Genomic DNA, 14,153 nt, shown 5'->3' on the forward strand with positions numbered 1-14,153 from the left:
GACTCCAATTAACCTGCAGAGAGTCAGGTGAGGCCATTAAGCTAATGCGAACACCTGACTCTAAGGCCCCTCTGATAATATAAAAGGGCTCACTCCAGTCAGGCCGAGGAGAGCCAGAGGAGAGGAAGTGTGGCTGAAGGGCTGGGTAATGAACACACCCTCAAGCCACTGGCAAGAGAGCCGTAAGGTAAGGGTGAAGATGGTGTTGAGAGAGAAGTGGGAGAGCTGTGTGGAAGTGGCCCAGGGAAATGTAGCACCTCTGGCCGTGAAAGGTCGGCTGCTAACAGCTGCTGCCATTAGGGTCCCTGGGCCAGAACCCGGAGTAGAGGGTGGGCCCAGGTTCCCCCCAGCCCGCCACTACAGAAACACCTCCTGGGATGGGAAGACAGGCCCCTGTCAGGACAGGAGACTAAACTGTTTTGGACTAAGCCCGTAGGGACAACAGAGACTGTGGGAGTTCTCTCACCAACCTCCTTGCTGGCTTATGATGAAAAGGGCTCAGTAGACTGTAACCCTAGCCCTAGAGAGAGAAGGGCCATGAGGAGGGTCGCAGTGAGCCTCTGAGGCTAGCATAAACTGCCTGGAAGTGCAGGATCCACGGGGACAAGGTTGGAGCTCTGCTACAATATAAAATAATGGGTTTTAGAAGCAATAGCTCAAATATATTAAATTAGGGAGTTGTACCTTAAGGACTTAAAGTGAAATGCAAAATCACCACATTTCATGCAATAGGTCACTTCTGAGACAGTTTACTTGTTTAACAAGTTGACTTTCCCACAGATCATTCTTGACATGCTGCTTATCTTTTAAACTGAAATCCTGAAAGCTATATACATTACCAGTGCCTGGCTGTTCTGTAGCAGTGGAAGAGCACTCTGTGTACTACCTGTAGTGTCTGTTTGTGGTTTCTCCCTTAATTTTAGACTCCTGGCAGGTGGATACAGTCATCATGGGAAAGTTTGGCATTTTTAGAGGCAGAGAGATAGAATGTAAAGCTTCAGTTGGCACAAAAGTTAAACCAGCATATTGCTTCTGACATTGCCAGTGGTTCACTTTACTCTTAATTTCCTTGCTGATATCCAGGGCAAAGCTTTAATCTTTATGCTATTTGTGCAGAACAGCTGTATTGATTCACATAAGCAATGGATCCTTCAATGACTGTTTCCTTGCAGACCCATAAGCTTGACCATAAGAGAATTTTGGTGCTCTCACTTTTTAGAGAGAGAATTTAAAAAGGTATTCTGCTGCCACCTTCCTAATCCTTATTTTGTTTATGTATCAAAGGTAAAGGTTTTCCATTGTCTGTTGATGCACTACCATGTTTTGATAGTCAAAGTGAATTTCCCTCCCTTCATCGGGGGAGGGGCGAGGAATGTTGGGAGTGGAAGCTCCCTGTGAATGGGGAGAGAGGAAGGGGGAGGTACTGAGGATTAGGGGGACGGTTCCATGCTGGGAAGAAGGATCCTGGGGCAGTTCCTACCTGCTTTCTGGCCCATTCCAGCCCCTCTGGGTTTCATTCTCTGCTCCCCAACCCGATCCTGGGCCTCACAATTGCTGTTCAACCCCTTCTGGGTCCTGCCTCCTGGCCTGATCCAAGTCCCCACCACAGCTGCTCGGGCTTCTCTCGGTCCTGATCTTGGGCCTCATAGCTGTTGCCCCACCCCCTGTGTCCTGCTCTCATCAACCCCTCCAGACGAGTTTATGCAGGGGCAGAAACTTCCACAATATTTCCCTTGTGGGGGCACTACTCCCTTCCCTTCTGCCACCTCTGGGCTTTAACTTTCTTAAAACTAGAAACAGACAAGGTGAGGAAAAAAATTAAACAAAGATTAGGTCTACTGTAAAACTGTAGGCTAAACATATGTCAAAACTAGAGGGTATTGGAAAAGAAGAATATGCATACCAGACTATAACATACTTCTGGGAAATTCTGCGCAACTGTGGCACAGTGGAAAAATGCCCCCTACAGATTCCATTTGCTTCCTTGCAGAGAATGGTTTCTGTGGGGAAGCAAAGAGTAGCTGCATCAGTACTCACTCACCCTTCCCCAGCAGCTCAGACCTGGCTGTTCAGGCAGCGGGTGGGGGGTCTCGGGATGCCCTGGTCACCCAGGGACGTTAGTCCCAGCTGCAGGGGGGTGGGGGGAGGAAGGAGACTGAGTACCCATTCCTCCTTCCCTGCACGGAGCAACTGGGGCTCGGTCAGATCAAGCCCCAGAAACTTCCCTTGGCTGCAGGAAGCTCCGCACCACGGAGCTTGGGGGTGGGGGGGAAGGTTCAGTGGGGGGTTGGGTGCGGATGCACGGAGGTTGGGTGGACAAGGGAGCAGCTTCCTGTACAGTGACCCCTCCCTTCCACGCACCTGGACCCCCCCCTCCCACTGAGCCCCCTCCGTATCAGGAGTCCCCCCACACCCAGACCCCCCACACTGCACCCTGTCGAGTTTCACCCCCTGCATCAGGATTCCACCACACCTGGACACCCACCCCACTGAGCCCCAACCAGCTGTACTCTGACACCCCCCCACACACACACACACACACTGATTCTTAACCATCTTCATCTGGACTTCCCTGCACAGTCCCATTCCCCCTGCACCCAGATCCCTGCACCGAGCCCCTGTGCATCCAGGTTCCCCCTTGCACCCGTATCCCCATCAAGCTGTCCGCACCCAGATTGTATCTAGTACTCTTTAGGGAATTCTTTACCAAAAAATTTAAAATTCTGAGAAGTTCTGCATATTTTAATTGTCAAAATAACACAAACACAATAACAATATAATCACACCATTTTCAATTATTTGCTGACAAGTATTTTGAAATAAATTACTAAAATAATTGAAAATGATGTGATTATATTGTTATTTTGGCAAATAAAATATGCAGAATTTTAAAGTATTGTATGCAGAATATTTAAATTTTTTGTCACAGAATATTTAATTTTTTGGCACAGAATTCCCTCAGGAGTATAGAACAGGGTTAAAAAAAGAACTAGATAAGTTCGTGGAGGTTAGGTCCATCAATGGTTATTAGCCAGGATGGGCAGGGATGGTGTCCCTAGCCTCTGTTTGCCAGAAGCTGGGAATGGGTGATGGGACAGATCACTTGATGATTACCTGCTCTGTTCATTCCCTTTGGAGCACCTGGTATTGGCCGCTGTCAGAAGACAGGATACTGGGCTAGATGGACCTTTGGTCTGACCCAATATGGGCGTTCTTATGTTAGCAGTTTTCTACTGGTCTGTGAACCACTAGTTCTCTGAGGAGAGTTTGCTGGCTCCTCCTTGTTTCCAGCTGTAATATCATATTAAGACAGCTAAAAATATTTTAAATCATTTTTTTCCAGTGACTGAATAGGAAGTGAGGTAATCTGAGATTTGTTAAGTGATTGAAGAGCCCCGATACTAACAGTTGTACATAGGATCAATATTTGTATGCAGAACAAAATATGCCAAAAACAACTCAGTGAACAGAAACTATAACTTACTTATATATACTGTGACGGGGCAAGGCCAGATGGCTATAGAAAAGTAGTGGGAGATAGATATATTGACTCCAGGCTAAGCAAATCCCTGGTACCAGGTTAAGTGAAGTGGAAGCTGCTCCAGGTCAATTAAGACACCTGGGGCCAATTAAGAACTTTCCAGAAGGCAGGGAGAATGCTAGGTTGATTGGGACACCTGAAGCCAATCAGGGGCTGGCTAAAACTAGTTAAAAGGCTCCCAGTTACTCAGGTGGGGGTGCATGTCAGGAGCTGTGGGAGGAAGTTGTGCTGTTGGAGAGGCTGAATAGTACACACCATATCAGGCACAAAGAAGGAGGCCCTGAGGTAAGGGTGAAGTGGAGCTTGAGGAAGTGAGGGCTGCTGTGGGGGAAGTAGCCCAGGGAATTGTACATGTCATGTTTCTAAAAGGTCAGCTACCATAGCTGATACTATTAGGGTCCCTGAGCTGGAGCCCGGAGTAGAGGGTGGGCCCGGGCTCTTCCGCGCGCCGCCCCCCCCCCTTTGCCCCCTGATTAATCACTGAGACTGGGAGACAACAGAGACTGTGCAAGGAAGGATAACTTCTCCTCACCTCCCTTGCTGGCTTATGATGAAAATGGCTCAGTAGACTGTGACCCTTGTCTCTAGAGAGAGAAGGGTTACGTGGAGGGTCACAGTGAGCCTCTGAGGCTAGCAAAATCCACCAGGAAACGCGGGACCCACAGAGGCAAGGACAGAGCTTTGTCACAATACCTATCAATTGCACCAACCACCTCTTGCCTGGCCTTAGTTCAAGTGACAGCCTCAGGTTAAAGTTGTTAAATACTGAGTGGCTTTTATAGTGCTGGGCATGGTTTAAGAGGCTGGGAGAAGCATGGGTGTCCTCAGGACTCCAGCAAGGATGCATCCTCTGAGTGGATGGCAAGGGAAAGAAGAGAACCGATCTAAAGATGAAGTTGAAATATTTAAAGTCTTCTGTTCTCGTTGCATACGCAACAGATGAACTGTCTTACTATAACTGAATTTCAACATTAAATATTGTGCTGCTGGTTAGCTTAAACTCTTACTAGCTTCTTTTGCATTCATTTTGCAGGAGTGGTCTGCAGATTTCAATCGTACTCTCAGTAAAAGAGAGAAGAAGAAGGCTTCAGATGGAGTGACTCTAACTGGTGTCAACCAGACAGGAGATCAGGCTTTGCAACATACCAAGCATAGCAGGTAGAACTTTTTTTATGTCCGTGAGAGACAAAGGCTGAAAGAATGGTATCTTGAAGTACATTAGGTGGATACGGGTCAGAAATTTCACTACTCACCTAGGTAAAGGGAATATGGTTCTGTTGTCTCAGAACAGGACTTAGTTGTTTGCAATATTTCTGCGGTTAGGTAACAAACAGAAAAGCCCTTAAACTTCAGCTTTCTGAAAGGGTTGTGCAAGCTCATTGAATACTTTGGTTTTATCTTATTTTTGTGTTGTTCAGCATACCTTTATCTGTCCGTCAGCCTCGAATTGGAAGAAATCAAACTTCAGCTGAAACTGAACTTTCTCTTAGGTGGCTTTTTGTGAATTTAAGTAAAAAAATTTGTTCAGTCAGTTGCAAATGACTATATTAAATAGAAATGTTGTCTGCTTTGACAGCTCATTACTATAATAGTCAAGTTACGCTGAGGGATCTACTGAGCTTTCTGATAAGTCTGATAAGATTTTTAAGTCCTTTGCAAATCCTTCATAGCTTAGAGACAAAAAAGTATTATACTTAAGTGTATAATATTTATATGTAGTGCTTTTGAGGGCCCCTGTACTGTCCTAAGGGACCCAAGCAATGTGCTTGACTGGAGCAGGGTAACTTGACTGGAGAAGGATAACTGCTAGGTAGGTCATTTTTAGTGTGACACTAATTACATATACATTTGAATCCATGAGCAGATAGGGTCACCTTAATGCTTTTTCTCTCCCAAATAGCCATCTTAGTGTCCCGAGTAATACAGTGCAGTCATTACAATCAAGTTACAATCCCTTTGAAGACGAAGATGATACGGGGAGTACTGTCAGTGAAAAGGAGGACAATAAAATCAAAAAGTTGGTGAAAGAACGTTTTTTAAATTGTTTTCACACTTGCTCTTTCTCTATCCAAGGTTTCCAATTTTGGGTTTCTACAAAGGCACCATATTGTGCATGGCAGTTCTTATGAGAAGTCATATAAGCAACATTGTAAACCTAACTTTTCTTTTTCTAACAGAGATTGTGCATGTTGCCTTCATCTCCTCTGGTTTGAAACTATACTGAGGTTATTGGCAGTGGTAACACAATTTACCAGTTGCTTGTTGTTCTATTTAACTGCTCTAAAATATGTGAACTCTGACAGTCTACTGTGAAACTACTGCTGGAGCTTTGCTGCTGTGTGTGCACTCACTGGACAAGTCTACTTTTAAGACTTTCTCTCCACTTAATACTTTCTCAATTACCTGTTTCATTGTACCAGTCCTGGTGTCATATTGTATGAATGTCATGTGCACACTCCACAGTTGCCTTTTCTTTAATTATAAACAAACTACTTGCTCTAAAAGTATTGCTCTAGAACAGTGTTTCTCAACTGGTGCGTTGTGACCCGTGGGAGGTCACAAAAAGCAATTTGGTACTTGAGAGGCACTGAAAATTTTATTACCATCTAAAGCGAAGAAAATCTTGCTTCCCCACAACCTCTGCATACCCTTATCTTTCAAAGTTAAGTTTTTCCTGTCACTCAACAAACAAATATTATGGACTTATCACTTTTTACTCTTTTATAGTAAATATAAGGAAGTTGCAAAATGTTTTGACTTTATTTAAAGTGTCACCAACCTAAACATGTTAAGAAACACTACCCTAGAAATATAAAATTTTGAAACATTTGCTCTAATGTATAAACCATTAAGTTTATACTTAACTAGATAAGACTAGTATTATGGTGTTGATGTATGTAATCTCAGTTAATGTTTTAGAGTAAACTACAATTTTCAATTGCTTTTAGTGTTAGCAGCTCTGAGAAAAACCAAAGCTACCCTACAGAATGGTCTGATGAAGAGTCTAGCAATCCGTTTTCTTCCACTGATGCAAATGGAGACACAAACCCATTTGATGAAGATGCCTCCCCTGCCATGGAGGTGAGAGTACGAGCACTGTATGACTATGAAGGCCAAGAGCATGATGAACTCAGCTTTAAGGCTGGTAAGTTTACTTCATTCACTTAAAATGTTTGTCAGAGGGGAAAACATGAGCAAGTACCAGAAGAATATGGCTTTCTCACCTCTTCTGGGTACCATGAGAACTGGGATTTTTACCAACAAACACTTCAGCTCTAAACGAGTCTCACATTACAGTAGAGGGTTTATCTGAAAATGATCCATCCTCCTGTCTACAAACATCTCTTCATCCTGGAAGTGTTGGCAGTGCCTCTTCATACCTTGCAGGTGCAGGGAGCACTAGCTGCTGGGAAGGAAGCTTTCTGGAAGTGAAGGGGGATATTGTGAAATGAATTATCTCTTCTTCATTGGGGTGGCGGCGGCGGCTGCTGCTGCTACCACCACTTTGTCTCCCCAGAATTGCCAACCCTGGAAGATCAAAAATCACAAGACTTGGTGTGGAAAAAAAAGTATCACAAGATGAGTGTGAATCATGAAGTTTTGGGGGGGAGGGGGGGAGGAAGCTTGCTCTATCTTTTTTTAACAGCTTTAACTGGAAGTACCATTTTTGCCTCCTGCTTCCCCACTGTGCATATTTTTAGGTTAAAAATTTAATATTAAATATGCCCACAGATTAGGAAAGATTTCTTCCTCTTCCCCCTAGTTGGGAAAGTCCGTTTTCCCTCATCCTCCTCTGTCACCCTCTATCCCAGCAGTTCTCAAACTATGGGTTATAACCCCAAAGTGCATCATGACCCCCTTTTTAATGGGGTCACCAGGGCCGGTACTAGACTTGCTGGAGCCCAGGGCTGAAGCCCAAGGCCAACGGCTTCTTCCCTGGGCAGTGGGGCTCGGACTTTGGGTTCAGCCATACAGGGCTGAAGCCCTCAGGCTTCGGCTTCAGCCCTCCCTGGGGTTGTGTAGTAATTTTTGTTGTCAGAAGGGGGTCACAGTGCAATGCAGTTCGAGAACCCCTGCTCTATTCTCTGAGGTCATCCCTTGGGTATACTCTCTCCAGATCTCTCCCTTGCTTGCTGGGGTACTACTGTCCTCTCCTGAGCCATGAGCCCATCTCAGCAACAAAAGGAAGGTTGGAGGATGTAGCTGAACTTGCAGGTAACTGCAGTGTGGGAGATATGTTCTAGTCCACTTTCACCCCAACATAAATACACACAAATTGCTCACTTGCTTTGGTTAACAGTGCAGCACTTTAGCAGGTAGGTGCAAGCTGGAGGTGTTGCTGACTCTGGCTAGGGTTCTTTTCTGGTATTTCCTGCAGCTGTGCTAGCCTGGCAAGGTGACTTCTCATTTGTTCAGCACAGGAGTGGAGAGCTTGAAACGCTGCAGGAAGAACCTAAGAGCAGTAGCCTTCGGTGGTAGCAGGCTGAAACTGTATCAGGGCCACTAGTTCAGGCTGTAAAAACCAACAGCTGGTGCTGCATCCAGATCTGCGTTTTCACAATCAGCTCAGTCAGAATCTCTGAGATGATAGCTGTTGACTTGTGCGCAGCTTCTAAAAAAGATGCAGAATCACAGCTTGCAAAAATGAGATTTGGCCATCTTTGTTCCCCTTCCCTCAGTGTCTGCTTTTTCCCTCAGTGCCTGCTTGTGGCCCTTTATTCATTCTCTGATGGCTCACTTAGGGCATTAGGTTACAAATGGGAATAACAAGATGAAGTTAAAAATTTGGGAAGCTTCTGTTTTTTCTAATTTCAAGTTAATCAAACCTTACTATATTCAACTACAGTGAATACAATGAGTACGCAGCTGGGTTGTTCCTGCTCAAATATGCAGCCATAAAATAGTTAATATTGACACTAACCAGTGGCCCTTAGTTAAACCCCCCTCCACCCCCTAGGGAGACAGGAAGTTTTCAGAGCTGCTGTTTCAAACTGTTTGTCCCCAGATTCAATTAAGGCTGTGTTAAGGCATATTCAAAATAGAAACATTGGACTGGAAAAGACCAGCTGGGTTATGGAGTCCAGTTACCTGCTATCACAGGCAACTACATCATATAACCCCACTGATAAACTTATCCAGCTCCATCTTAAAACTAGTTAGGTTGTTGGCCCACGCTACTCCTGTTGGGAGGCTGTTCCAGAACCTCACTCCTCTGATGGTTAGGGACTTTCGTCTAATTTTCAACCTAAATCTATTAATGGCCTGTTTATACCCCTTTGTTCTTGTACTGACATTACCCTTTACCTGAAATACTCAGTCTCCCTTTCTGGCATTTATCTCCTTGATTTATTTATAGAGAGCAGTCATATTCCTTTTTAATCTTTTTTTTTTTTTTTTGCTAGGCTAAATAAAACAATCTTTTAGTCTAATCTCATAACATGGGTTCTCTATTCCCCTGATCCACCTTGTAGGTCTTCTCTGCACCTGTTCCAATTTGAATTCATCTTTCCTGAACATGGATGACCAGATGAGGTCCTACTGGTGTCTTGTACAATGGCATTAATACTTGGCCATTCTGTACTGGAAATATCTCATCTGAGACAGCCTAAGATCGTAGATGTCTTTTTCACAGCCACATGACGTTGGTGGCTCATAGTCATCCTGCGATCAGCTAATTCACTCAGATTGTCTCTTCTGGAATTTCCAAATGAGCCCCCATCTTACAGCAGGAATTCTTGTTATTAGTCATAAGTGCATGACCTTGCACGTCTATATAGACAGTGCCTCCTAAGTTTGTGTCATCAGCGGATTTGTTACCCACACCTACTTTTTGTGCTGAAGTCCTTAATGAAAATACTAAATGACATCAGTCCCAAGGTCACTCCTGGAAGCACTCCACTAGTAACTTTCCTCCAGCCTGACAGTTCTGCTTTCAGTGCGACCCATTGTCATCTCTTCTTTAGCCATTGTTTCACCCACTTTACAGTGTTTGTATTAATCCCATTCTTCTCCAGTTTAATTAATAATTTACCATGTTGTTCCATATCAAAAGTTTTACTGAAGTCCAGATTACATCTACTGCATTTCCCTTGTCTAAAAAACTAGATATATTTTGAAAAGTAGATATCCGGTTAGTCTGGCACAATTTACCTTTGGTAAACGAATGTTTCATTTTGTCCCATTTTTCCATTTATCTGTGGTAAAATACGCTCTGTGATCACAATAATCAGCTCTCAATATTTTTAAAAAATTGGGGCTACCAAAAGTGAGTAGTGTTCTGGTCTGCTTTAAATCCTGTCCTGATAGGGGAACAGCAGTAACAAGACAGACCAAGCTCCTATTTATTCCTTCCTGGAATCAACAGGAGCCAAAAATTGCTACTCATCCACAGTGGATTGTGGCAACTTCTGCTCTTCTCCTGCTTACCTAGCTGACATGGAGATGTGCTAATCCCTTTGGGACACAGCAGGTAATATGTCAGACAAGTGATAGGTGCTGTATTCCAAGGGATTAGCACAGTAGCCCCTGTCTACAGCAAAATGAAGCTATGTTTATATACTAGGATGTAGAGGTTACCTTGGAGTCAGGTATTCTGGGTTCTATTCCTAGCTGTGTGACTTTGGTTAAACTATTTAGCCCTGCTGTTCTCAGTAGAAAATAATCCTTAAAATATGGATAGTACTTACCTACATTAAAGGAGACATGCAACCTGTTTGTAGACATTTAAATATGCATATAGGAAAGATGCTTAAATAAGTGCATATTAGACACAACCCATGTTATAGTTTAGTATATCGTTTACATCAGTCCCAGGTTTACACTTGGAAGGGGCCCATTACGGACCTATCTAATCCATCCACTCTCCCAGGGCAGTTAGGTGCCCAGGCCTTGCTGTATGAGAGGCTCCCAGGCAATAGGTCCCACTTGCCTGTAGAGGGCTCACTGCCCAGCGGCCAGGCTCTGCCATGTGGTCTGGGCAGTGCTGCTGGCTGTAGGGCTGGTGGGCACAGACAGGCTTTTGGGAGTCACGTCCCAGGGCTCTGCCCTGTTTCCCAGTGTGGCTGTGGCTCTGAGTGGTCTCTGCTGTCCACCGCCTGCGGGGCCCCACCTGCCTCTCCAGGGCCAAGCCGCATGTGACTGGTGCAGAGGCCGAGCCAGTCTCGGCCAATGGGGGGGCAGTGCAGGGGGCTTGGCTGGGCCTTTCCAGGCAAGTGGGTCCTGAAGGAGCCCGGCCCAGGCAGGACCCACTTCCCCTCCATCCTGGCTGATCACACTGCTCCTGAGGAACCAGAGCGATCCCCACCCCAGGACTGGCCCCAGCTGCGCTGTTGGCTCGGTCTGGTGGACGTGGTCACCTCCCAGCGGGACCTGTGAGTGTAGCTGAGGGGTATAGAATGGCTACCATAAGGAATTATAGGTTTTGTGCAACAGTCTTAGAATGCGTGAGACTTCTGTTATACTGAGCATTTGAAACAGAAGTTTCTTGAGATGTCTCAACTTTCAACTGTAAAGCTGGGACCACAACACCAGAAATTAAATCCTAATGTCCATTATGTTTGTTTAAAGGGGGAGGTAAAAAAAACTATTGTAGGGTGGGAGATATTTATTTTTTTCACAATATATCCAGTAGGTATACCAGTAACCTACTAGTATATTTTAGAGAGAACATGTCTTGGCGCACATTACTAAATCCCTGCTGTATAGCTTTTTGCTACATGCCTTTGCAGCTATTTTTTATATATAGGGAAAAATTGTGTACATTAAATGGCTGTAAATCTCCTTAGTGTAAAAAAAAGTCATTTTTTGATTTGGTAGAGGCAGTTATGCTTCCCAAAATTAACCTTTTCTATCCACACTCTCTAGAAAGGTAGGGAGTTAATACTAATTTATGTAATTCTTAAAATTTTATTTTCATTTTGGTTAAGCAAAGTGTTAACTTTTTGAAATGTCAGCATTATAATACTTCACTTCTATAAAACTCCTATCATCCAAGTATCTTAAAGTGCTTACTGGATGCCTTCATATCATATGTGAATGTTTATAAAAATGGGATATTTTTTGCTAAAATCAAAGTGATGGTAAAGAGTAGAGTTAGGAAGCATTTATGGTGGGGGTGGGTAAGGAAGAAGGGTAGGTATCAGGGATAGAGTTTATATTACGTTATTTTCTGTTACTACCAAAGTGGTGATGGTTGTCGGACATTAAATTTATTTTGCAGGGGATGAGCTAACTAAAACAGAGGATGAAGATGAGCAAGGTTGGTGCAAAGGACGTCTGGATAATGGACAAGTTGGCTTATACCCTGCAAACTATGTAGAAGCAATCCAGTGACAAAGGATTAAGTGATTCTGGAAGTATTATAATAACTTCGTAAGCCAGTACAGAACACGTTGCTCACAATGAGGGGAATTGAATGATGTATAGAATGTATATATTTCTTTTAATGCAAAGGAATGATGGATTGATATTGACTTTGTGGTGATTTAGAGACAAAAGCTAGAATTGGCAATTTGAAAACAAAATTGCAATTTGTACACAATGGAAAACAAAAGGGTCAGGTTGAAAAATATAGTACAAGAAGGAAATTCCTCGTTAGCTTCTTTCCTATCTAATCTGTATTACCATGGTTTTTGCATTTTCTATTCCGGTGCCCTAATCCACAGTGTGTGGGGTTTATCCTAATTTTCATTTAATCAATTATTTTAAGTGACCTTCAGTAATTTTCAACTTGAATTTTGAAGACTGTTGTCATTGATTTTCTGTTTGTTCTTAGCAATGTGTGAAAGATGCAGTATTTTTTTATTTAAATCCTGTGTAGGTAAGCACCTTTTTTTTTATGCTTGGATTTTTCAATTAATACTTAAATTATGACAGATTGATTCACCAGTCAAGTGAATGAGAACTTTCCATGTTGTAATGTTAATCTTTCCATGCTGTCATCATGGATTAAAGTTGTACAAACAAGTATTGTATTTAATAAATGTCTGTTACAGAAGATTGTTTTGTAGCAGCTATATCTGCATATATTATGGTTGGGTTTCTATTGTGAATGCTATTTATGCATTTTGACGTTTAAATGTGAGTTTCCCAAATAGATCGTAAATCGCATTCAAAAAGCAAAAATAACAGAATATTTAAAACTATTTCAGTCATCATCTTGCTGAGAAATGTACCCTTCTGTAAATTATTAATGATTTTATCAGTGATTTGGAAGGTTAAACATGTATGAAGACTAATTTTCAAGCAAAGGAGACTGTAAAATAGACTAAATTGCTTTTTATTAAGAGGCTCTTTATGTTGTGTATATGTATATATACTTTGATATTCAAAAAAATTTAAAGAGCATGTCTACTGTTAATTTTGCGAGCCTTCTGACTGTTGATTAGGTTTAGACTCTGCTTGAAAACTTAAATTATAGGCATATTTAAGTCTGCATTGTTATTCCCTATTAGTTGTGCTGTATCATAGAGCAAGTATTCTGTGATTCAGATTCTCAGAAATATAGTAAATACAACAGTATACTCTAAATCTGTATTGGTTGGCAAATTGTGGCTCCAAATATAAATTAGCTTTAGTAGTCCCTATGTGGATTATTGTAGCAGAACACTGTAAAGTCTTCTACATCTTGTTTGCAGCTACAGCTCGGTCATAATAGTGTCAAGTAGTATATATTTATGACATTTAAAAAATGGGTTATACATGTTCTAGCAGGTTTTTGTCTTTAAAAATCATCTAAAACTTATCAGGTGAGTCGAAATGCTATGTTAGGAAGCTACACTGTAATCAAATTAAGAAAACTATTTTCATGTAATTAAAACACTTTAGGTGTTCTTCAGCTATACTGTTTGCTTTTTGAGATCATAGAGATATATTTAGTCAACATTTCTAATAAGTTGAAATGTACAGGCTTAGGAGGTGGATGTATGTATGTTTGTCATTAAAAATATACCAGCATAATTGCTCATTCACAATATAAAGACTTAACAAAAACTGTCAAGAATTTGGGGTCTTGGTCTCTGTATTCAAAACTATTTTAGAAAATTAATAAAATCTGTTAATCTCTTAAATATACACAATGAACCTCTTACTTCCTAGTGGAAAATGAAAATTTAGCTGTGAAGCAAATAGTCTATGCATTTCACTGCAATTTGAGATGAATTACCAAAATTGTGTTGAGTCTACGAAATCCGTAAACTAGTGCATGATATGAACAGAAGCCTGTCCCCTTGGTAAAGAAGGAAGCCTGGCACCAAATTTAGACTGTATTGGCAAAAGATTGTAATGAAACATATTTGTAGAAGAAGGGGAGAGGGTGAATTATTGCTTCAGTCTTTTTACATGTGTCTACAGCCCCAGCACTCACGTGCACACCCCTTTTGGGAGATAAACCCAAAACAATACTGTCTTGCTCTGTATAGAAAAATCTGCATACCGCAAGCTCATAAAAATCCGCCTTCTTCCTCAATGTGAAGAGAGATGTGCACAACTTCTTCCCCCACTCCCCCCAGTTGGAAGTTACATAAACTGGGTTTAATAAACAAAATAAGTTTATTCACTACAAAAGGTAGATTTCAAGTGGTTAAAGGGATAGCAAACAGAACAAAGCAGATGA

The 14,153-nt window shown here is 42.3% G+C and overlaps 1 protein-coding gene across 4 annotated transcripts in view; it reads left to right on the forward strand.

Moving 5' to 3' along the window:
- PACSIN2 (protein kinase C and casein kinase substrate in neurons 2) overlaps positions 1-13,608 on the forward strand; it is a 120,629-nt gene extending 107,021 nt beyond the window's left edge. For 3 of the 4 annotated variants that reach the window (XM_077825926.1, XM_077825916.1, XM_077825937.1), the window contains 4 exons: positions 4,575-4,699; positions 5,442-5,558; positions 6,490-6,686; positions 11,760-13,608. In XM_077825926.1, coding sequence (XP_077682052.1) covers positions 4,575-4,699; positions 5,442-5,558; positions 6,490-6,686; positions 11,760-11,872 — 552 coding nt within the window. In that variant the 3' untranslated portion in view covers positions 11,873-13,608. The remainder of the gene's footprint in view (positions 1-4,574; positions 4,700-5,441; positions 5,559-6,489; positions 6,687-11,759) is intronic. The other variant, XM_077825944.1, reaches the window with a different exon arrangement.
- Positions 13,609-14,153: the final 545 nt, after the last annotated feature.

The sequence above is a fragment of the Eretmochelys imbricata genome, chromosome 1 (assembly GCF_965152235.1).
Source record: "Eretmochelys imbricata isolate rEreImb1 chromosome 1, rEreImb1.hap1, whole genome shotgun sequence".
Lineage (NCBI taxonomy): Eukaryota > Metazoa > Chordata > Testudines > Cheloniidae > Eretmochelys > Eretmochelys imbricata.